We start from the raw sequence: 26,453 nt of genomic DNA on the forward strand, positions 1-26,453 counted from the left end.
GAGGCTCGGTTGCAACTGATGAAAGCTTACAGCTTCCCGCCTGCGCCCGATTCGTATATGTATATTACCGACCAACCCCCTAGGGGAGGATGAACAGCTGGGTTGACTGTGGACCGACTGCCGCAGCTGAAGTTCGAACCTATCCAGGCTCCACCCCGGGCGGCCCTTGAGTGCGTCATGGTTAGCAACACTAAACACCACACGACAGAGTTCCATGACATATACACTATTCAGTAATAGGCAGAGCGTGTGGGACACACATCTCCCTAAATTAAGGGCCATTGTGGACAGTTGTGGCAAAGGAAGGTAGCTGATAACAGTAATCAATAATGTTTACGACAATATTAGGGATAATGACAGTAATGGTGGACGTAAATTGTGATGAGCGGACGCTAAGGAAAATTATGACAGGAATGATGATGCATGGCAAATCGGTGTTCGTTCGACGTGGCAACATAGTTACGAGGAGGGAATATATAAGATAGGATTGATATATTCTATAGAATATATTAGAAACAAGGAGGGGAAATAAAAGATAGGATTGATGTATTCTATAGAATATATTAGAAACAAGGAGGGGAAATGTAAGATAGGATTGATATATTCTATAGAATATATTAGAAACAAGGAGGGGAAATATAAGATAGGATTGATATATTCTATAGAATATATTAGAAACAAGGAGGGGAAATATAAGATAGGATTGATATATTCTATAGAACATATTAGAAACAAGGAGGGGAAATATAAGATAGGATTGATATATTCTATAGAACATATTAGAAACAAGGAGGGGAAATATAAGATAGGATTGATATATTCTATAGAACATATTAGAAACAAGGAGGGGAATATAAGATAGGATTGATATATTCTATAGAATATATTAGAAACAAGGAGGGGAAATATAAGATAGGATTGATATATTCTATAGAACATATTAGAAACAAGGAGGGGAAATATAAGATAGGATTGATATATTCTATAGAACATATTAGAAACAAGGAGGGGAAATATAAGATAGGATTGATATATTCTATAGAACATATTAGAAACAAGGAGGGGAAATATAAGATAGGATTGATATATTCTATAGAACATATTAGAAACAAGGAGGGGAAATATAAGATAGGATTGATATATTCTATAGAACATATTAGAAACAAGGAGGGGAAATATAAGATAGGATTGATATATTCTATAGAACATATTAGAAACAAGGAGGGGAAGTATAAGATAGGTTTGATATATTCTATAGAATATATTAGAATTAAGGAGGGGAAATATAAGATAGGATTGATATATTCTATGGAATATACTAGAAAAACTCGTTTAATTTCCATGGCCAGTTATGAATTTTTCTCAGGTTATGAGACAGGTCGAGTTCCAGGTTAAGAAGACTAGGATTGAGTTACGGTGTAAAAAGGCTAGGATTGAGTTACGTTGTAGAAGACTAGGATTGAGTTACGTTGTAAGAAGGCTAGGATTGAGTTACGATGTAGAAGATTAGGATTGAGTTACGTTGTAAAAAGGCTAGGATTGAGTTACGTTGTAGATTAGGATGAGTTACGTTGTAAGAAGGCTAGGATTGAGTTACGTTGTAGATTAGGATTGAGTTACGTTGTAAGAAGACTAGTATTGAGTTACGTTGTAAGAAGGCTAGGATTGAGTTACGATGTGGAAGACTAGGATTGAGTTATGTTGTAAGAAGGCTAGGATTGAGTTACGTTGTAGAAGACTAGGATTGAGTTACGTTGTAAGAAGGCTAGATTGAGTTACGTTGTAAGAAGGCTAGGATTGAGTTACGTTGTAAGAAGACTAGGATTGAGTTACGCTGTAAGAAGGCTAGGATTGAGTTGCGTTGTAAAGTGTGTCAGACAAACTGACGGACGGACGAGCCAACATAGCGATCTCTGTTGTCTATCATGTTAACGTTAAATATACAATAGAATAACGGCAATAACAGAGGCGTATCTAGGGGAAAATACCGCCTATGGCAAGCATACTGAAATTGCGCCCCTGTCTAAACATATGACACCAATATTTTTTATTTTCATCACCTCCGCTAAGCGGTAATGCAACTGATAGTAGCAAAATATTACTATAGTTGAAAACTAGGCGAGTTTCTTTTTTTTTATATCACAAAACCAAACAGTTAAAAATGTCATTCGGGTAACATATGTCAAAAAACTAAACCTGTCGAGTTGCGCCCCCCTTCAAGTGGCGCCCAGGGCACCTGCCCTACCCTACATACGCCACTGGGCATTAAGATATTTAAATACAATCATTGGTCACTGTTACTGTTGTTTGTTTTAGTTTAATATACATGTGTGCCCTTTGAAAATTTTGTTAGGTAAGGAAAAAGAATAAACGGAAGAATGTCGAAGACTGTCATATGAAATACATGGGAAGCAGAGAACAAGTGGGCTGTCCACCTAGCGGAGACCATGTTAAACAGTAGCGAGTTAAATTTTGTAAGTCATAAGTGACCATAATTTGATACATTTATCTCATGATTTTCTCGCACATACGATAGCTGGGGAAAAAAAATTAATTTTAGATAATTGAGTTGATCATATATATATCCTGGAGTGATTTAAAGACATAATTTAGAATATTTTGTGTCCGTTAATTGTCATTTAATATGCTGAGAGAAAATTTACTTCACACTAGTAGAAAATGAGGATTAGTGGATATGCCAGGGTATTAAAGGTTAATGTTGTAAGTTGGTCTGTTTGGCTCATTACTTGACTTTCGCCGTCTTTCACTCTTTTCCATTTATTGTTTAAAAGTATTACTGTCACCTAGCAAAATCTTAAGATAACTTTCGAGTATATGGTTAAGGAAATATGTAGCAAGCTGTTCGTACCTTGTATAAGGCCAGAACTATAATATGCTTCTCAAGTTTGGTCACAGCACGTAAAGAAGCACTGCGAGTCTACAGAGTAAATCTAGAGGAGGGTAATAAAGATGGAACCAGAACCAAGACGGTTGATGTACGTGGAGAGGCTAGTTCAATTCTTCTATCTTGGAAGAGAGAAGAGTTAGGGGTTGACTGAATCACAACCTTTAAGTTTTGAAACAAAAAGCGATGACGTAGACAGTGAACAGTTCCGCGAGAGATGTAGGGATAGAACAACCAGTGGATATTAAGTTGAAATTTAACAAGAAAGTTGTTACAAAAAAGTTGTAAAGAAGTATTATTGTAGTATGAGAAAGAGGTGGATGAATGGAATACCCTGAATAAGGACATGATCAATGCACACAACGTACATAAACTGAAAAAGTTGTTTGGAGTAAAAAAAAAAAGAACTTCAAGTATTGGGGCCCCCACGAGTGTACAATTCCCTTCTCGCACAGTACGAATAAGCAGTTAACGTCAAATATTTACGTACACACACACATTCAGATATTTGGCGACCATGAGATAAATGGCATTACTCCATATAAGAGCACTGGTATATTATTATTATTCCGCCGATGTAGCTGCAGCCAGACAGACCATTGGAGAAGTGAGGGAGTAGACGTCTGGTTTGACGTCATAGTCATCACGAGGTATAGAAAACGTGTGGAGAGGAGCGGCCATCTGTTACCGTTAATTATATACTTGACGACTGGTAACACCACCGTAAACAGACGACTTATGGTACAGTTTCATCACGGCTGTATGCATATCAATCTTTCTTAAACGAGGGAATCTCAAGTAAACGAAACGCTATTATTAGCATTCACCTTTTTATTTTTTTTTTATGGTGAACTGGCGTGAGAAGGACGTTTTCTGTTATTTATGAAAGGCAACACGTCCGTGTTATAGTGGGAAGAAACAGAGCGGGAGAAGGAGAAGACCTTGAGGAGTACGTGTCTTGATTTAAGGTGAAGGGGAAAGTGTACGTGAACCTGACATTTACGTTACTACTCTCGCACCGCTCGACCCCCACACCCACCACCGTCACACACTAGAGTAGCTGGAGAGACCAGTAATAAGGAGGGATATCTCTCCCGCTCCTTAACCATGTTAAACTTTTTTTTTTTTCACTTTTTTTTCTTCCGTATCGTATTCGTTTGCTGTAATTGATGGAGTAGTGTCATGTGTGAGAGTTAGGTAGAGCTACATTGATTTAGGGCGGAGGTATTTTTTTTTGTTGTTGTTAGCTGAGACGACACGAGCAGCTGAGGCCCTAATCAAGGCCATCCCATTAACGATATATATATTTTTTTTTTTTCAAACTATTCGCCATTTCCCGCGTTAGCAAGGTAGCGTTAAGAACAGAGGACTGGGCCTCTGAGGGAATATCCTCACCTGGCCCCCTTCTCTGTTCCTTCTTTTGGAAAAAAAAAAAAAAAGATGGGAGGATTTCCAGCCCCCCCCGCTCCCTCCCCTTTTAGTCGCCTTCTACGACACGCAGGGACGTCATAGTCATCGCGATATATATATATATATATATATATATATATATATATATATATATATATATATATCCCTGGGGATAGGGGATTAAGAATACTTCCCACGTATTCCCTGCGTGTCGTAGAAGGCGACTAAAAGGGGAGGGAGCGGGGGGCTGGAAATCCTCCCCTCTCTTTTTTTTTTTTTTTTAATTTTCCAAAAGAAGGAACAGAGGGGGCCAGGTGAGGATATTCCAAATAAGGCCCAATCCTCTGTTCTTAACGCTACCTCGCTATCGCGGGAAACGGCGAATAGTATGAAGAAAGAAGAAATATATATATATATATATATATATATATATATATATATATATATATATATATATATATATATATATATATATATATACACCCCAGCCTGAGCCAGATACCCATTTTATCGACCAGTCACGAGGGATGGATGAACAGTTGGGCTGACTGTGGAACGTCTGCCGCAACCAGTATTCGAACCTATGCGCTCGACCCTGACGGCCCGTGAATGCGTCACGGTCAGGAACTATATATAGACGCCCTATGTTTCCATGGACCACCTTCAGCAGATATCCAAGATTATATTTAATCTGAAATCACATTCATGCACGAATAATACAACACAGAATCTATCTAGAGACAGTACTGATGGTAAAATGTATTAATTCATTTATATATTCTTATCATGTGGACCAGTGGGAGATGATCCTTGAACCTGCTGGTTTTTAAGCAACCTTGATTTATAGTTTGAGACTTGACGTACCGCTGAGTTAGGATACAGCGAGGGGCTAGGCTACGTTAGTTAGAACTTCAGTGTTTAAGGAATCTCAGTGAATCATTTGTGGAAATTTTTGCCATTTTTTTTTTTTTTATACATAAATGCAGAGTTAGGTTACTGATATAAATAAAGTCATGGCATTTAGCGTCCGCTTCTGATTCTAATGTGATGCTCTTTGGAGTTATGATGAAAAAGTGGTTCTTGAGGCCAAGCGTAATTCTTTGTAGTCATCATTCGAAGGGTATTCGAGTACATAGTATTCGAATAGTCATTTCCCTATTAAGGGCGATCATAGCATAGCGGTAGCGCTCCCGCCTGTTTCACAGGGGTCCCTGGTTCGATCCTGGCTGTTGGAGGTTTGTATGTTCTATGCAGGTGCGCGTTCATATGCACTTTGTTCATATATATATATATATATATATATATATATATATGTATATATGATAGGTGTGTACAACTTTCGGTAATATACATTGGGGGAGACAGTGAACTGTATCGACTAGGATGTCCACCGTCATGTACTGGCCGTAGCAGATGGCTACGCACTGCTCCCGACCAAACATGGCAGGATCTTCCACTAAAAGACTACCTAAAACGTTTTTCAGAAGTGATTTCTTACCGTACGGATTGTTAAAAGTGTCTTCAGTGATCTCACTGAGCACGTCTTCGAGTACGAAAACGAACCTGTACATGAGCATCGGTTTGGGTAAGATTTGTCTTTCTATATTTATATTTGATCTATACAGGATGGGATGGATTGTGATGACATCATTATCATCATCTTGGCAAAAACTGCTGTATGAACCCCTCAGTGGAAGCAAGTCCGTTTTCTTTGGAATACGGTAACCGCGAGAACAGGAAGTGACAGAGGCGGTGTTAATTAAGGGGGGGACGTCTTCATTATGTAAGTTAACTAACCATATGCACAGAGCAGGGGGAGGGGGGAGCGCTCGCTCTGATGCTAAGGACGTGGCTGACATACCTTGCCATGTCGTTCACCTTGAGTACGTCGAGACTTGGGCTACAGGAGAACGTTACAACAGCCTCGCTCAAGCAGGGTGGGGTCGGCTACGGATCTAGCGTATGCCTGATAACGGGAAATACAACAGTTGATATATATATATATATATATATATATATATATATATATATATATATATATATATATATATATATATTTTTATTTTTTTTCCGTCTCGTGAACGCCATGGTTGTTGGTTCTACGTCGCCCAGGCACGTAGTGTCTATCAAACGGTCTCTCGCTCTCTCTCTCTCTCTCTCCTTGTTGCACTGGAGTGTTTATGACCGATGTGTTTCTACGTGGGGGTGGTTGATTCGGCGTACGGAATGTTAGAAGACCTATCACTGTTGTACTTTATAAACTGTACTATTCATACGGACTGTGTTATGTTTGTGTGTGATATATTTATGTGATAGTCTCGCGCTAGCAGGCAGGCATACGGGCCACGGCCTCCAATTGTACAAGAGCTTCCTCGTAGACCAGGGTGTGGGGGGTAGAAGACCTCCGAAACCATCGTAAGGTAAGGTGGTTAGGTAAGGTCCCAGACCCATCGTAAGATAAAGTAAGATTGGGTAAGGCCATATCGAGCTCTTGGGGTAGAAGGCATCCAAAGCTGTCGTCAGATAATAGATGGACATTACTATTTTATTTTTTTTTTTTTTAGCAAATATCGTTAAGTTAGAAGAGATGGATGTGAGTGATGGTTGATGGCAGTGGTAGGTGAGGTGAGGTGAGGTGGGTGGTTAGTGTGTGTGTGTGTGTGTGTGTGTGTGTGTGTGGTAGTGGACTCATCAGACACCTGCTGGTTCCAGGGCTGGACTGACGTAACGGACGATTGTTTAAAGTCACTCGAGCCTTGTGTGTGTGATGCGTGTTGACATACCTGTGGGTGGGTGGGTTGTAGGTGGGTGGGTTGTGGGTGGGTGGGTTGTGGGTGGTAGCCATGGTTGTTGCCACTAGACGTGAGGCGCCTTCCCTATAGACCACTGCTGCATTCATGGCGGATTTCCATCTTTCACGAGAGATATGGTCTGGTCTTAAGCAGGACCCCATATGTTTCCCAGACCCCGCCACCCTCCACAGCCGGACCCTGTCAGAACGACTGTACGACCCTTTTAATGACTATATGGTACGACCCCTTAGGTACATCAAGGATTGTAGAGCTGGAAGCTAGCCCGTTGATACTCATAGTCGTGCTCGAGGGTCGTACCGTGATGGTTAAGAATCGTACCGTCGTACACAAGGGATGAACATTAGCTGAGGGTTGAGTCGTCGTCAAAATACTGACCCAAGACTCGCGTTCATGGATTCGAATCCATGCCTGGGATCACGTTCGTATGCCATCATTGTGTGTGTGTGTGTGTGTGTGTGTGAAATATATATTTTTCTTCTTTCAGACAATCCGCTGTATCTTGAAGCGTCCGTCGTAAGGTACACTAGTGAACGGTTCCCGGATGGTGCCGCGTGCGACCGAGAGGTGTACAGTTTGGTCGTGAAGAGACAGTAACGAAAGATCGAGAGACTCATTTCCCGCTCGGCTGAGAGAGAGTCGTCCGTGAACGTGATACAAAATATTTCCGAAGGTTTTAGCTGAGTAACGTTACAGCGATCCGCTGCGCGGAAGACATGGGTACTCTCATGGTTGGTCGTAAGTAGAATTTTGGAGGTGATAGGTCTCAGACTGGTACTTACGACGGCCGTAGAAGGTCGGGTAGCAGGAGAAGGTCTGAGATCGGTACTTACGTCAGTCGTAGAAGGTGGGGGCAGCAGCAGGAGGTCTCTGGCCGGTATTTACGACAGTCGTAGAAGGTGGGGCAGCAGGAGAAGGTCTCTGACCGGTACTTACGACTGTCGTAGAAGGTGGGGCAGCAGGAGAAGGTCTGAGATCGGTACTTACGTCAGTCGTAGAAGATGGGGCAGCAGGAGAAGGTCTCTGACCGGTACTTACGACAGTCGTAGAAGGTGGGGCAGCAGGAGAAGGAACGGTAGCGAGGGCGACAACCCTCCACCGGCAGGAGGCACTTGGGGGCCACACATCGCCTCCTGCCGCGGATGCAGAAGCAGTAGGAACACTCGTTAGGCGAGGCCATGGCCGACCCCTCGGCGAACACCGCGCCGTCGGCCGCACAACCTGACGGAGCCACCACGGGAGGAGGACGCTTAGTGGGGCGTCCTGGCTGCCTCATGCAGGGTGCTGGAGGTCGTGCTGGTGGGGTCATGCAGGGTGTTGGAGGTCGTACTGGTGGGGGTCATGCAGGGTGTTGGAGGTCGTGTTGGTGGGGGTCAAGCAGGGTGTTGGAGGCCGTGTTGGTGGGGGTCATGCAGGGTGTTGGAGGTCGTGCTGGTGGGGTCAAGCAGGGTGGTGGAGGTCGTACTGGTGGGGTCATGCGGGGTTGTAGGTCATCCTGGTGGGATCATACAGGGTGTTGCAGGTCGTACTGGTGGGTCATGCAGGGTTGTAGGTCGTGCTGGTGGGATCATACAGGGTGTTGCAGGTCGTACTGGTGGGTCATGCAGGATGTTATAGGTCTTACAGATGGGGTCATGCAGGATACTGTAGGTTGTACTGTTGGGGTCATGCAGGGTGTTCTAGGTCGCACTGTTGGGGTCATGCAGGATGTTGTAGGTCGTATTGGTAGGGGGTCATGCAGGGGTCGTGCTAGTAAGGCTATTATTCAAGCGTTCTTCAACAGTAACATTTGTTCAATAATTTTTTTTTCCTACATCAAATCAGTGAGGTCATCGGGAGGGACGTCTTCTATACTGTCATCCGCAACCACGTGACAGTGTTACCAATATGACTGTGCTTGTAGTTGTGTATAGGTGGCAGGTTTTGCCATTGTCCCCTGTGTCAGCAGTCGTGTACTTTTGAAAGATTCTTCCTGCATTGTAACTGTTGAATTCTCTGCACAGTGAACTATAATAAAAGGTCTTGTGTGCTTCTGTTGTTGTCTGTGGAGTGGAGCGTACGTCTTTTATTTTTGGTCTACGTCATTTCGATTGATGTCGCGTGTCGTGTTGGAATGTATGTGGTGGCGATTTGTATGTGGTGGTCATGTCGACTCCCATGTCCCTCTCACACTCTGATTCCTGCGGCTTATTCATTGCTAGATGATGTTTTTATCGAGCTCCTCTTTCCCCGAGTTCCATCCTCGTTACTTTGGATTGTCTTCGACCATGTATCAGATCAAATTAAGAATTTGTCTAGGTCCCCTTGTAAGCTGATGCAATCCTGGTCAATCCTTCCTTCCCTCATGACTTTGGCATCATCCGCAAACATCTCCTTGTTGTGATTCCAGTCTTTCTAGCGAGTCATTTACGAAGATCACGAGGAGCAGTGGTTCCAGGACTGAACCCTGTGGTACACCGTGTGTTACCCCAACCAATTTCCAGAAAGCTCCTCTCGTGTGTCTTTTGTTCCCTTCCAGTGAGACAGTTTTCCATCCACCGAAAGAGTCCGTTTTATTCCTGCCTGCATCTTTACCACACTCTTTTATGGTACAATGTCAGATGCTTTCTGATAGTCTGGATACACATAATCCATTCAGTTTCCTCTTTGTCTAAAGCAGAGCTCACTCTCTCTTAGAAACCAAAGAGGTTTTTTTTTTACACCCTTTCATTTCCCGAATCCATGTTGTCTCTAATTTATGTAGTTTCTCCTTTTCAAGTGGTCACCCGTTAGCTTTCAGACCACATTCATTATACAGATTGGTTTAGTTCAACGCAACTTTTCCGGTCTCGTATCTTGATGACGGGAATACCTTTGCCCTCTTCTACTCCCCCTGCACCTAACCTTCTTCCAGCGACGTTTTTAACATCTAATGTTGTTTTCCAAGCGTATCTGCCTTTTTTGATTTTTAAGCTAATATGGAGAAACGTCTTCCTGATCATGAGTTTTATGTGGATCAAGGCAATTTACTGGTCGATTTAAATCTCTTTTAGGTATTTCAGTGCTTACCAAGATCTCCTCACCATTCCACCTCACTGGTGGGGGAGCAACAGTGTCTTCCAGTGTTGGAAAAACTTTTGAATCTGTCATTACATCCTCCTCAACAACTCATCCTTCCGAGTCCTCTAGCCAGAGTAGCTGCTGTTTAACTGACAGTCTATTCTTGATGACTTCATGGATAAGTTTTGTATTATCTGATGTGTTGTTTATAATATTCTTTTCACAGTTCTACGTTCCTTATTTTTTTTCTCTCTCCTTTTGTGCCTGTTCCTTGCTCAAATGTTGGCTGGGTGTAGTACCGCCTGTATGTCCTCCATAATACAACCGTAATCTCTTTCGCTTTCTGGCATCTTACGATGAATTACATTTCTCTCTTATATTCCCACTCGTTCATTGTAAACTGTGTGTGTGTGTGTGTGTGTGTGTGTGTGTGTGTGTGTGTGTGTGTGTGTTCGTTTCCGAAAACCTAGCAGAAGTTTGGAAGCAGCTGATTGGTAGGCTTAGACCTGGTGAAGAAGGGCATTTCGATTTTCATAGTTTCTATCATTCCTCAAATGGACTAGTTTAGACTGGGTTAAGTTATACAGCATATGGACAGGATTACGGGGTTAAGGGGACACGTAAAGTATTTACGTTTAACGCCTGAAAAAAACCCAAACAATTTCAGGTTGTTTCTCTCTGTCGCCTCTCACAACTTTCCCATCTGCTTACATGGCACTAGACTTCCGCCAATCAGTACACCAAGAGCTGAGTCTGCTTCAAAGAAAGCGCGAGTCCTGTTCACATGTCTCGATTGTGGTCCTGCTCTCACATCATGGGAGGGTGTGGCCCTACAGACTTATTTATAATCGAGTTCAAAGCAGACTCTACCTATCAACTTTCCCAATCAGACCTGGATTTAGACTTTAAACCTTTTGCTCTGCGCTGCAGCGTTGGCTTTCTTTCCCTCTTCTGTAGTTACAGGGAACTGCATTGTTATGTACGCCTTGCCACTCGCAGCACTGCGTCGCTCGTTTTACTATGTGTCTATTGGCAATTCAAACATGGGTCGTTGTGTTGTCTGTTTCTTTCCCTACGCCGATAAGCTCTGGAACTCTTTACCCTCACATGTCTTTCCTACCAGATACGATCTGACCCCATTTCTCTTAAAAGAAGGTTTTCAATTACCCCCCCTCAAAGCTCTTGGATTATTTTCCTTATTTTCTCCGTGCTTCTTTATCTCTTCAACCGTTTTCTTTTGTCCATCACTGTAGGCCTCTGTGGTTGAGGACTTTTGTCCTTGTTCGGAACAGATGGCGTAGGACACAGACAAAAAAAAGAAAGGAAAAAAAATTCCGAGATAACCCAGCGTGCACCCGGAACCCCTGGCGTGTGGTGGGAGGCAGACCAGACAGGTATGAATGGCTGGGCGCCAATGTGGTGATGGTGGTGTTGGCCACGAGCAGGACCACACAGCCACGGAGAGCGGCTCCTTACGAAATTTATAAACGACTTAGACTCACGAAAATGATATTATTATGACCCTTTAGTTCAACGGCCTAGGGGTTTGACCTGACCAGTGACCTAGGTCACGTCCAAGGGTCGTTCCCTTCGTGCTTGGAGGGTCGTTCCGTCACGCTCAACGTGGTTGAATGGAAGGATGGGTGGGGGACCTTGAACTGGGCTGGGTAGGTGCTCCCGCAGGATGCGCCACTCACTTGTAAACAAGATAATATGACTCTGCGTCCCAGCGAGAACTTCTGAAAACCGAATTCCTGATACGCTGTTATCAACGGCAGGCACAACGCGTGGAGACCAGGTCTCTCTCTCTCTCTCTCTCTCTCTCTCTCTCTCTCTCTCTCTCTCTCTCTCTCTCTCTCTCTCTCTCTGAAGGTTTAGGAAACTCTCGTTTGACTTAGCGATCCATATGTGGAGACGAGAGATCTGAAGTCCCAGTGTGGGGAGGGGGTGGTACACAATGAAAGTGAATTAGTTTGTTTTTTTTTGGAGGGGGTAGTAAACAGCTTTCGAATGCTGGCTTTTATTTGAATGCCGCGGGTGAAAACGAGGTCTTGGTGAGAGAGAGAGAGAGAGAGAGAGAGAGAGAGAGAGAGAGAGAGAGAGAGAGAGAGAGAGTGAGTTACACGGACCACAAAGACTAGGTTGGTGTGTGTGTGTGTGTGTGTGGTTAGGTTGGTATGTTGTGATGGGGACATGACTTGGTCTTATTGTTTACACTTAGGACCAGCACGGTACGACCCTTGGGTATGATGATGACTTGGCCTTTGACCTGACCCTCAAAGGTCAGGTTATAAGCTAAACTACCGTATCCAAGGATCGCATCGAAGTGGTCGATGGATTTATTATCGTTGTGGTCATGGGTCGTATCGTCGTGGTTAAAGGTGGTACCGTCGTGGCCAGCCGTGGTACCGTCGTGGCCAGACGTGGTACCGTCGTGGCCAGACGTGGTACCGTCGTGGTCAGACGTGGTATCGTCGTGGCCAGACGTAGTACCGTCGTGGCCAGACGTGGTACCGTCGTGGCCAGCCGTGGTACCGTCGTGGCCAGACGTGGTACCGTCGTGGTCAGACGTGGTACCGTCGTGGTCAGACGTGGTACCGTCGTGGCCAGCCGTGATACCGTCGTGGTCCTGGGGTCAGTCAGTGGTCAGACGTGGTACCGTCGTGGCCAGACGTGGTACCGTCGTGGCCAGCCGTGGTACCGTCGTGGCCAGCCGTGGTACCGTCGTGGCCAGACGTGGTACCGTCGTGGTCCTGGGGTCAGTCAGTGCCATGCTGCTGGGGTAAGAGTAAGCACGGAAGCATCATGCTCGCCAGGTCGAGGTATTTGACCGACTCCCCCCACATTTGGTTCATCCCTGGTGTAGCTGTTGTTGTGGCATTGTGACTGGTTATGTGATGTGGGGTGTGTGATTGGATATGTGACTTGGGTTCATTATTGGTTATGTGATGTGGGGTGTGTGATTGGATATGTGACTTGGGTTCATTGTTGGATATGTGACTTGGGGTGTTTGATTGGATATGTGACTTGGGTTCATTGTTGGATATGTGACTTGGGGTGTTTGATTGGATATGTGACTTGGGTTCATTGTTGGATATGTGACTTGGGGTGTGTGACTGGATATGTGACTTGGGGTGTGTGACTGGATATGTGACTTGGGTTCATTATTGGTATGTGACGTGGGGTGTGTGATTGGATATGTGACTTGGGTTCATTATTGGATATGTGACTTGGGGTGTTTGATTGGATATGTGACTTGGGTTCATTATTGGATATGTGACTTGGGGTGTTTGATTGGATATGTGACTTGGGTTCATTATTGGTTATGTGACGTGGGGTGTGTGATTGAATATGTGACTTGAGTTCATTATTGGATATGTGACTTGGGGTGTGTGATTGGATATGTGACTTGGGTTCATTATTGGATATGTGACTTGGGGTGTGTGATTGGATATGTGACTTAGGCTCATTATTGGTTAGGTGATGTGGTATGTGACTGAATATGTAATAATATGGTGTTCATCATTGGATATGTGATGTGAGGTGTATGTAATATGGGATCATCTTTGGTTATGTGATGTGGGGTATGTGACTGTATGTAATACGTTGGGGTAAGTGATGTGGGATGTGTGACGTGGGATGTGTGACTGAATATGTGACACAGGTACTGGATGTTTGGTTTTGGTGGTTGTGGTAGAGATATTTGTGGTAGGGATGATGGTGGTGGTGGTGGTGGGTGGTGGTCTTGATAATGGTTGTAGTGATGGTGTTGATGTCAGTGTTGGTGATGGTGTTAGTGGTGGTGGAGGTAGTGTTGGTGGTGACGGTGTGTGGGAGGAGCGCGGCTCACCCCTCATGGCGGCGGTGGTGGTGGTGGTGTTGTGGTGGTGGACGTTGGGTTGGCTTCCTCCTCCTCCTCCTCCGCCTCGGCGGCGGGTCCCTGCGACTGCCGCTTCTGCCGCCGCAGCCGCCGCCGCCGCTGCCGCCTGGCCCTGCCGCGGCTCAGAAGCCGCAGCCGGCTCAACCTGCGTCTCCGTCTCCTCTGTATTAAGACGATTACCATCTAACTCACCGTCTGGAAAGAAGATTGAACAAAGAGTTAACAACATGGAAGTTATGAACAACAACTTTACCATCTGCTACAAGTAACCGTATATATATATATATATATATATATATATATATATATATATATATATATATATATATATATATATATATATATGTATAACAATGATAATAAAAGTGTAAATGCATACTGTGTAAAAAAAAAGTGTAACACAGATACATAGATTTTTCCTCAAGCTACATTGTCTCTTGAAAATAAACAGATTTTAATCTCTCGCAGGTAAATATGTAGAGAAACGTTGTGGTTGGAATTTATAGAAACGAGGCCACAGTGATGACTTGTTTACTTTCTAGTGAATGGTGGGTGTGTTCAATTTGGTTAGTTATGGGGAAATGTACGATAGTACTCTAAGCCTTTCCTTATTATTATTATTATTATTATTATTATTATTATTATTATTATTATTATTATTGTTATTTGATTATCGTTATATTAACACAAAATCCCTTCTTTAAGCTCCCATGTAGCTCATAGCTGCACTACACCAAGGAGTTAGTTCTTTGACGTGGTTGTACTTCGATGAGAGAACCTCACTGAAAGCGACTTTTCGCTTGGGGCGAAACCACAAGCAGGCAGGGTACAGGACCGCCCGTATATATATATATATATATATATATATATATATATATATATATATATATATATATATATATATATATAATATATATATATAAATATATATATATATATAATATATATATATATATATATATATATATATATATATATATATATATATATATATATATATAATTGGTATAAGCCAGAGGTACCACTAAAAAATGTTCGCTGTCGTGTGTGATAATGTGGCCTTGAAAACTTCTTCTCATTGTTGGAAGGAAAGGGAGAGTTGCCACACACATCCAGGCTGGGGATTTATTACTCCACGCCCAGCCACAACCTTCCCTGTAATGGCTCACTCTTGAGGCACATGTATGTGTGTGTGTGTGTGTGTGTGTGTGTGTGTTCACTTTTTTTTTATATATATATTCGAGTTTTACAGTCTCATATTACCTGTATTTTCTGGAAGACGTATGACTTCTAATGTCTGAAGGGTATTAAGTTTAGGCATGAGAGATGGCGTGTGCACAGGTGCACAGTCATACTGAACTTTCTGCTCTGGGTTGAGAATGGAAAATAGTCCGAGTTTAAATGAATATTGTTGGCTACGTTTGAAGATGATTTTTTTTTAGGTGATGATTGACCTATTTAAAGGCATGATTTTAAGTGATATATGATTCACTTTGCTTATGCTACATTGGCTGTTACGTGAAAAGTAAGTGTGTGTGTGTTGGGATAAATGTGGTTAGTCCTCTTTTAAATGACGGATGACTGTGTATTGTACTTATTCAGGTGGGCTCAGCCGTCGTCAGGGAAACAGAACATTTCCATTTGGTCGTGGTAGTTTACCTACGTTGTGAGGGTATTGTAACTCCGTGTGTCAATGGAGTGATATTTGTACATATCGCCCCTTTGTTAGCTGCTCACGTGTCAGGTAGGCCCATTCCTTGGAGAGCAGGCCCGCCACAACCACCCAGCCTCTTATCCATGCATACCAAAGGGTGGTGGGATCAGAGGCTGGGATCTCCTTTAACCCAATCCCAGTGACCGCCTGTCCGTCCCCAAGCCGCCGACCGCTAACCTACCGCCACTCGCTCGCTAGCTAGGCTACGTTAACCGACCGACCGACCCCCCCACAACCCAAACCCAGCCCACTTAACCCGTATTGTCGTGGCCTTCAGCAAGCGAACTGCTATTTCGTCAGACGTCCATACAACATCACTGTCTTTTTACTATTAGGTATGATTACTAGGGATTAAGCCGGACATAATACACGAATTGATAACCCCCTCTGATTGCATTCCTGATCCTTCGAACGATGTGTTACATTATTTATATTTGATTTCAGTCAGAATGCGCGTAACTTGTTCTCTCAATTCTTACAATGAAAGAACGTGTTTTTTTCGACACCTATTTTTTTTATTTTTTACTCAGAGCTATTGAGGTCGCGTATTAGGTAATACACAATTCTCTCTCCCTTGAATGTTAATAGTGGTAGGGTGGAGGCCGATAAAAGTGTCAGTACTCGGCGTTTATGCATGAGATTAGCTCACTGGTCCCTGACGGGGGGAGTGTGGAGTCAGTCAGGCTAAGCGGTTAAGGCAACTCAATGTACCTATAGTTTTTAAAGATCCAGGGGAAGCTTACTTGATACTGTGGCTTTCTAAGTTCGTGTGCGGAGCATCACTTAATTGAGTGTAAAACGATTTAAACAGTTGAACACTTTAAGCGCTGAAGTATATATATTGTAGGGTTGAATTGTTAGCATTGTACGATTTAGCTGTAGGTATTTTTTTTTGTCTTATACAGAAATGTATGGTCTCCAGAACCGGCAAAGGATCCCGATTTCTGCATTTCTGGACCGTTTTAGCTTAATTCTTGCATCCCGATATTTTTTTTTTTTGGGGGGGGGGGTTTGGTTTATGTTGAAAAAGATTGGCTTCGAACTCTTTTCGGACGACTGAATGAGGTATAGGACAGAAGTACTTGAACAAACTGGACCTTATCTCTCACGGTCTCAGAGCCTGTAGAAATAGAGAACCGCTCCCCCTCCGGTTTCCGGAGCCAATCGCCTAAAATTTAAGCACAGGTTTTGAATGTAAACTTTGTAGGATTGTATTATACAGTAGTGTAGAATAAGATTACAATCAAACGCTGTATAAGTGAGCATCAGCCGACTCGAGATGGATGACTATAGACAAGGAGAGTCGCCAGTAACCTCTTTGAGTACGACGATGCGACCCTTGAGTACGACGATGTGACCCTTGCGTACGAAGATGCGACCCGTGAACACGACGTTACAACCCCTAGAGCACGATAATGCGACCTTTGTAGTAGACGCTACGACCGTGGAATACGACCATGCGACCCTGGAATACGACCCGTGAGTACGATTTTACGACACTTGAACAAGACGGTACAACCCTTGAATGCGATACGACTCTTCAGTACAGCGATAAGACCGCTGGAGTGGATGGTACGACCCTTGAGCACAATGATACGACCCTTTCGTGTGACGAAGTTCCGTTTGATCTGACTTGACCGTCACCTGTCACTCACCACCAACAACACTACTATCGCTGACACTACCAAATCACCAACACAACCATCTCACCATCACCAACACTACCATCTCACCATCACCAACACTACCATCTCACCATCACCAACACTACCATCTCACCATCACCAACACTACCATCTCACCATCAACAACACTACCTTCTCACCATCACCAACACTACCATCTCACCATCACCAACATTACCATCTCACCATCACCAACACTACCATCTCACCATCAACAACACTACCATCTCACCATCACCAACACTACCATCTCACCATCACCAACACTACCATCTCACCATCACCAACACTACCATCTCACCATCAACAACACTACCATCTCACCATCACCAACACTACCATCTCACCATCACCAACACTACCATCTCACCATCAACAACACTACCATCTCACCATCACTACCATCTCACCATCACCAACACTACCATCTCACCATCACCAGCACTACCATCTCACCATCACCAACACTACCATCTCACCATCACCAACACTACCATCTCACCATCAACAACACTACCATCTCACCATCACCAACACTACCATCTCACCATCACTACCATCTCACCATCACCAACACTACCATCTCACCATCACCAACACTACCATCTCACCATCAACAACACTACCATCTCACCATCACCAACACTACCATCTCACCATCACCAACACTACCATCTCACCATCACCAACACTACCATCTCACCATCACCAACACTACCATCTCACCATCACTACCATCTCACCATCACCAACACTACCATCTCACCATCACCAACACTTCAGTTACTACCAACACAGCCAATCATCTCCAAAAAAAAAAAAAAAAAGAGGCACCGTCACCACCACCCACCATTTCCATCACCATTCCCTTCCGTTCCACCACCACTACCACAAACCAGTAGCACCACCACAAATACCATATCATCATCATTACAGCCTCCACCACCACCGTTATCTCTCCCGTTACCACCATCATCAGTAATACTTCCATAACTGTCATCAGCCCTGCCATTTAAACCACTACAGACACTAACCATCACCGCTGCAGCCATGAACACCTCGGCTAAAACCACCAGTTACCGCTACACACCTACCATCACCACCACAGCAACTTGCTATACTGCTACCATCACCACCACAGCAACTTGCTATACTGCTACCATCACCACCACAGCAACTTGCTATACTGCTACCATCACCACCACAGCAACTTGCTATACTGCTACCATCACCACCACAGCAACTTGCTATACTGCTACCATCACCACCACAGCAACTTGCTATACTGCTACCATCACCACCACAGCAACTTGCTATACTGCTACCATCACCACCACAGCAACTTGCTCTACTGCTACCATCACCACCACAGCAACTTGCTATACTGCTACCATCACCACCACAGCAACTTGCTATACTGCTACCATCACCACCACAGCAACTTGCTCTACTGCTACCATCACCACCACAGCAACTTGCTATACTGCTACTATCACCACCACAGCAACTTGCTCTACTGCTACCATCACCACCACAGCAACTTGCTCTACCGCTACCATCACCACCACAACAACTTGCTATACTGCTACCATCACCACCACAGCAACTTGCTCTACTACTACCATCACCACCACAGCAACTTGCTATAACGCTACCATCACCACCACAGCAACTTGCTATGCCGCTACCATCACCACCACAGCAACTTGCTATACCGCTACCATCACCACCACAGCAACTTGCTATACTGCTACCATCACCACCACAGCAACTTGCTATACCGCTACCATCACCACCACAGCAACTTGCTATACTGCTACCATCACCACCACAGCAACTTGCTCTACTGCTACCATCACCACCACAGCAACTTGCTATACCGCTACCATCACCACCACAGCAACTTGCTATACTGCACCACCACAGCAACTTGCTACACACCTACCATCACCACCACAGCAACTTGCTATACCGCTACCATCACCACCACAGCAACTTGCTATACCCCTACCATCACCACCACAGCAACTTGCTATACTGCTACCATCACCACCACAGCAACTTGCTATACTGCTACCATCACCACCACAGCAACTTGCTATACTGCTACCATCACCACCACAGCAACTTGCTACACACCTACCATCACCACTACAGCAACTTGCTATACTGCTACCATCACCACCACAGCAACTTGCTACACACCTACCATCACCACTACAGCAACTTGCTATACTGCTACCATCACCACCACAGCAACTTGCTATACCCCTACCATCACCACCACAGCAACTTGCTATACCATTACCATCACCACCAGCACAGCAACTTGTTATGCCACTACCATCACCACCACAGCAACTTGCTATACCGCTACCATCACCACCACAGCAACTTGCTATACCGCTACCATCACCACCACAGCAACTTGCTATACCGCTACCATCACCACCACAGCAACTTGCTATACCGCTACCATCACCACCACAGCAACTTGCTATACCGCTACCATCACCACCACAGCAACTTGCTATACCGCTACCATCACCACCACAGCAACTTGCTATACTGCTACCATCACCACCACAGCAACTTGCTACACACCTACCATCACCACCACAGCAACTTGCTATACTGCTACCATCACCACCACAGCACAATTACGGGATATTTTTTTCTTTCCTTTTTTTTTTCCACCCACAGCTGACTGAAATCATTGGCCGTATGATTGTACTGTGGTTACAAAATAAGGGTGATTGGCCCTGAAAGCGATGGGAGGCTTTTTCTACACACACACACACACACACACACACACACACACACGTTGTCAATAATGTACCTCGCTCACGTACGTGTCCCAAGCGTGGAAGTATCCAACCTTACCTTGATCTTAGGCTGTCTTATGGTCACTTGGCTCGTTACTATTATGACCTCCCCAGGTTTGGTTATTATCTGGCGTTACCCTCAGCTGTGTCTTTTCAGCCGAAATGGCCGACCAAATTCGATTAACCTTCTTGATTTATTTCTCTCTTTACACACACACACACACACACACAGAGAGAGAGATAGAGATAGAGAGATAGATAGATAGATAGATAGAGAGATAGATAAATAGATAGATAGATAGATAGATAGATAGAGATAGAGAGAGAGAGAGAGAGAGAGAGAGAGAGAGAGAGAGAGAGAGAGAGAGAGAGAGAGAGGTGTAGAATGAGAGAGGGAAGGGTCACCGGCGCGGAGAAGGTCATATGTGAGGAAGAAAATGGTAAGTTCCAGAGTGGTGGACTGGCAGTCGTGGACACGTGTGAGTCCACAGTAACACACACAACCTGCATGTGGAGGAGGGGAAGGTCGTGGCAAACACACTGACATCTCCAGACGGTGTTTACTGAAGACCATGAGATACCCGGACCATTGGACATACAGAGCTTTATGCTGTGTGTGTGTGTGTGTGTTGTGTGTGTGTGTGTGTGTGTGGAAGCAGTAGACGAGCCGTTCAGTATGCGAGGCACTTGCTCTTAAGAGATGGCTGGGAACAATGGTGTGACGGAGATCAAAGTTTATAACTGTTTATAAGAAAGACAATAGAGAAAATGCGGTAGATTGCAGGCCAGTGGGATGATGTTTAAACACGTGGAAGAGATGATGAGGAGGAGGACATAAATGAGTGAATACGTGGGAAGGAGGAGGAAGCAGCTTGGTTGCCGAGGAAAGAGGCTGTGTGTATTGTAAATCTTGTGGACACTTATGGTAGGGTAAGCACTGGCTTAGATAAGAGAGATTGATGGTCGGACTTTGTGTGTTTTTTTGTGTTGTTTTTTTTTGGACCGCCAGAAAGCGCTTGTCTCCCTCGCTGGAAGCTCATACAAGGACTACATTCTCAGGGAAGGTTGGGTAGGGGGAAAGGGCAGAGGCTTCGATTGATTGAGGATCACCGACACGGAAACGAACACTGGCCACACATCTGACGTTCCCTTTTCTGATTGGGTTAAAAAAAGGTACGCATCGGTGTTCCGCAGGGCTCAGTGTTTGGACCGCTTCAGTTCAGTCTGAGGAACGTAAATGGCTCGCCAGGACTTGAGCTGTACGTCAGTAGTTGTAGCAGCTGATGCTTGTACAATTTGTTATGAACCTTGTTTCTACAGGGAGGTATTGACAGGAATCCTCATGTGAGAGTGACGCAGGAGTGAGTGTGGAACTGAAGTCTTTTATCAGAAAAGACTGCATCAGGAGAATTGTCAAGGCAGTGGATTATGCAGTGATGAATGAAAAACTGTCTTGTAAGCGCTTGGACAGAGATGCTCCCCCCAAAAAAAAAATATGTACAATATAGACCGAAAATGACATTTCAGGACCATACTCAAAGAGGCATATTAGAGTTGCTGGAGAGGATCTAGCGGAAAACAAGAACTGTTCCTCAATGAAAGGCGGACAGCCATAGGAAGAGGCCAGTGGCTGTGATTATGGCCACGTTAATAAACAGAAGGACAAGTTGAGACACATTGTAGGTCCTCGGTATATGACTGGCTTTGACAAGGCCAACGTGGAACAACCTTTTTTTTTTCTTTCATTTTGGGACAAACACATCATCTGTTGGTCCCAAAAAGGAAGCTGGGGCGAGAGAAAGAGTCGGGGGGAAGAAGTTGGAATTGACTCCCGTAGTGACTATAATGGATGAATGGAACAGACGCTAAGTCGAGGAGTGAACACGGGAGAACATAGTGATATGTGTCAAGGGCGTCTTACGTTTGGAGGGGTTGAGAGACTGGGCGCCCCCCCTCAAGACTGTGAGACGTCCCTCAAGCACGAACAGGTAATTAGACACACACACACACACACACACACACACAAACACACACACACACACACACACACATACATACACGCACGCACGCACGCACGTCATATAAACTGAGTGTGAAGGCTCCCCAAGTCACGATGTTTCCCATAGAGTCAGATGTGTATTGTCGTGTGTGTGTGTGTGTGTGTGTGTGTGTGTGTGTGTGTGGCTTACAACCTCGGCAGCCACAGCCAACCTCGCCACACCAGGGGTTTTGACCCGTCTGGCTCGTGTCACGCATCACAGGTCACCTGCCCCGTTACTACCTCCCCCCCCCCACCCCATGTGATTCGGATCCTGTTGGATCCGCCTCCTGTTTCTGGGTTCCCGTTGGATCCGCCTCCTGCTTCTGGGTTCCCGTTGGATCCGCCTCCTGTTTCTGGGTTCCCGTTGGAGCCGCTTCTTGTTTCTGGGTTCCCGTTGGATCCGCCTCCTGTTTCTGGGTTCCCGTTGGAGCCGCTTCCTGTTTCTGGGTTCCCGTTGGATCCGCCTCCTGTTTCTGGGTTCCCGTTGGATCCGCCTCCTGTTTCTGGGTTCCCGTTGGATCCACCGCCTGTTTCACCCCGGGAGTTCTCACGCGTTAAACCCATGGATGACTCGACTCAAAAAGAATTGTTGGAATAATTGCCTTTTCTGTAATTTTTTTTTTTTTTACCTTTTTTGTGTGAGTGTTGAAGTAATGATGGTGGATGACTCCCCCCCACCCCACACACACACACACACCTGGAAGGTCGTAGTTTGGGTGTAAAGTCAGGGTCACACTGGCTGATAAACTAAACTTCTTAACGGAGAGTCACAAGACGAGCTGAGTGAGGAAGTTCGTAATGTGTGTGTGTATGTGTGTGTGTGTGTGTGTGTGTGTGTGTGTGTGTGTGTGTGTGTGTGTGTGTGTGTGTGTGTGTAATGACCTGTCTTCGGTACAGGGATGGGGAGTTCTACACTCGTAGGGCCGCTCATCTCTTGAACTATCTCTACTGTTCCCCCCCCTACAACTTTTATACATGTAGACTGTCAGCATTCACAGTTTTGTCATATAGTGTCTTCCGGTCAGCCACAACTCTGATGCTATAGAATAACTTCTTTATATCTTTTGTAACTGATGCTATAGAATAACTTCTTTATATCTTTTGTAACTGATGCTATAGAATAACTTCTTTATATCTTTTGTAACTGATGCTATAGAATAACTTCTTTATATCTTTTGTAACTGATGCTATAGAATGACTTCTTTATATCTTTTGTAACTGATGCTATAGAATAACTTCTTTATATCTTTTGTAACTGATGCTATAGAATAACTTCTTTATATCTTTTGTAACTGATGCTATAGAATAACTTCTTTATATCTTTTGTAACTGATGCTATAGAGTAACTTCTTTATATCTTTTGTAACTGATGCTATAGAATAACTTCTTTACATCTTTTGTAACTGATGCTATAGAATAACTTCTTTACATCTTTTGTAACTGATGCTATAGAATAACTTCTTTATATCTTTTGTAACTGATGCTATAGAATAACTTCTTTATATCTTTTCTAAAGAGATGGTGACCCCCATCTCTGTTGCCACCTCCCTTCAGACGTAACAAATTACGTGTTTCTTTATGTTCTGTTGGCCAAACTTCCGAAGCATGTTGTAGTTTAGGATTAATGCAACCTAGGTTTGTAAGTAGTTCATTGGACATTATGCTTTTACTATAACACAGTTTTGATATTACTTCTGTGGAACTTATCGTAAAAGCCTGCAGGAGTTGTTTGATTCGTGAAGTCTATTGAAACTGGTTGGGTATTTGTTGCTTGGGGTTTTAGGCCTATCAGTATACTAGGTATTGAAGAAGTTGGGTATACCATTGTGTACCTTCAAGTATACTGAGGTATAGTGTTGAATCCTGAAGCGTATATGTAAGATTTCAGTGTATATAGTGACAGTGATTGGGCACTGACTTTTATTACTGAAAGGATACTAAATGTAAACCCGTAGAATTGTGGGGAATGTTTCAGCAACACGCTAGAGTATCCTGATGGTTACTGAAGTATACTGAAAGGTTAATGGTATACATTTAGTCGGGTTTACGTGAAGAATTTCTAGTATACTGAAATAGTATTAGACAGTAGTGAGCGTTCGCGTTAGGGATTCTGGTTTATTCTGAAGGTATACTGAGGGTAGTACACTGAAGCCTGAGTGTAGATTGAAAATTACACTGAGATGTTTGCTGTAGAAGTATACTAACGAGTGAACGAGTATGCTGAGGTATTCTAACGTGATATTAGAGTATACTGGGGAGTATACTGATGTATACTGATGCAACGAATATTGATGTATTTATTCTAAATTTGAAGTTGGTGATAAGAAAATGGTAATGTACATACGATTTCTGAGTTCATATCTGATAAGATGCTGATGTACACTGATGGTAAACTGATGTTGTCTACTGAGGTATACTGATAGATGACTAACGTAAAGCAGTACCGGGTTAGCCGATAAGGTTGCTGGTGAGTGATGTCAAGGTGAGAATATACGACTTATCGAACAAGGTGGAGGTAGACTTGACCCCTTACCATAAGAACATACTGTCAGGATACTTTTGAAAAGTCAGTATACCGGTGTTGATGGCATTCGAACCCATACAGTAAAGCAGTATAGACAACCTTATGCTTAGGGCGTGGAGAGACCCAAGTACTGTGGATTAGCACTCTCTACCATTGTTCTGGCCATCACTGGTGCCTTAGGGCTCGAAAAGTGTCCTTCCGTAATGATACGTTAGGGAAAATAAGCCTTTTGTGGTAGAGGTCCGGGTAGGTAGTGCCATGTTAGGGCCCCCGCTCCTGTATACGCGAGACACGCACACACACACACACACACACACACACACACACACACACACACACACACACACACACACACACACACACAGACGCACGCGCACACAGACGCACGCACGCACTTATGCATCCAGCTGGAAATAAACCTCGGGGTCTCCGTGTGTGAGACAAGACTTGGAAGTCGACATTGTACCATTTTTAGAAGAATAGCTAAAGAGACGAATTGTGTCTGCTGGCAAATATTGGAATTGTATTTAGATTCGTGGGTAAGGAAATGTTGAGCGAGCTGTTCACAACGTACGTAAGGCCAGAAGTAGAATATTCTTCTCAATGTTTGGTCACTTCACTTCCAAGAAGCACAAAGAACTAATAGAGAAGGTGTACAGGAGGTCAGCGAAGGTCATAACAGAGGATAGAGAGGTGAGTTACACCGTTGGGTTAGAGGCTATAGATGTGTCCACCATGGAAGACAGATAAGTGAGGGGTGACTTGATCATAACCTTTAAAAGTTTATGCACATTAGATCATTTCGATGCTCAACAGTTCTGCGAAAGATATAAAGACAGAACGACCTTAGGCCATAAGATGTGATTAAGTAAAAAAAAAATGTGAAGTACACTTATAACGTAAGAGGAGATGATATGATGGAATGAAATGAATAATGAAACAAAATGCTGACAGCATACAAAGAAAATGCTGACAGCATACAAAGAAATGCTGACAGCATACAAAGAAAATGCTGACAGCATACAAAGAAATGCTGACAGCATACAAAGAAAATGCTGACAGCATACAAAGAAAATGCTGACAGCATACAAAGAAATTGCTGACAGCATACAAAGAATAATGCTGACAGCATACAAAGAATACTGCTAACAGCATATAAAGGAAATGCTGACAGCATACAAAGATGCTGGCAACACAAAGAAATTGCTCGCAGCATACAAAGGAAATGCTCAGCATACAAAGAAAATGCTCAGCAGACAAAGAAAATGTTGGCAACATACAAAAGAAATGCTCAAAGCATACAAAGATAATGCTCAGCATACAAAGAAAATGCTCAGCATACAAAGAAAATACTGACAGCATACAAAGAAAATGCTGACAGCACAGAGAAAATGCTGACAACCCAGAGAAAATGCTGACAGCATACAAAACTTTCTTTTTAAGACTTGTATGATCGTAGAGAGACAGCCCAAGCGATGTGGCCCCACGAGTGTGAAACTCCCTCCCCGTACAGTAGACACACACACACACACACACACACACACACACACACACACACACATCCTGGGACGCCAGCGCCTTCCCCTGGCTATCATGTGTGGCTCACATAACCACATGTGT

The 26,453-nt window shown here is 43.9% G+C and overlaps 2 protein-coding genes across 7 annotated transcripts in view; one reads left to right on the forward strand and one right to left on the reverse strand.

Annotated features, from left to right (window-relative positions):
* The window catches only part of LOC139749197 (DNA oxidative demethylase ALKBH2-like), a 620,232-nt gene that overhangs the window by 62,198 nt on the left and 531,581 nt on the right, over nt 1–26,453 (forward strand). The gene's annotated exons all lie outside the window — the stretch shown is intronic.
* The window catches only part of LOC139749191 (uncharacterized), a 148,740-nt gene that overhangs the window by 51,250 nt on the left and 71,037 nt on the right, over nt 1–26,453 (reverse strand). For 2 of the 3 annotated variants that reach the window (XM_071662864.1, XM_071662863.1), the window contains 2 exons: nt 14,015–14,239; nt 8,164–8,346 (listed from right to left, as the gene is read on the reverse strand). In XM_071662864.1, coding sequence (XP_071518965.1) covers nt 8,164–8,346; nt 14,015–14,021 — 190 coding nt within the window. In that variant the 5' untranslated portion in view covers nt 14,022–14,239. Of the gene's footprint in view, nt 1–8,163; nt 8,466–14,014; nt 14,240–26,453 lie in introns of those variants that run through there. The other variant, XM_071662862.1, reaches the window with a different exon arrangement.

The sequence above is a fragment of the Panulirus ornatus genome, chromosome 6, assembly GCF_036320965.1.
Source record: "Panulirus ornatus isolate Po-2019 chromosome 6, ASM3632096v1, whole genome shotgun sequence".
Classification (NCBI taxonomy): domain Eukaryota; kingdom Metazoa; phylum Arthropoda; class Malacostraca; order Decapoda; family Palinuridae; genus Panulirus; species Panulirus ornatus.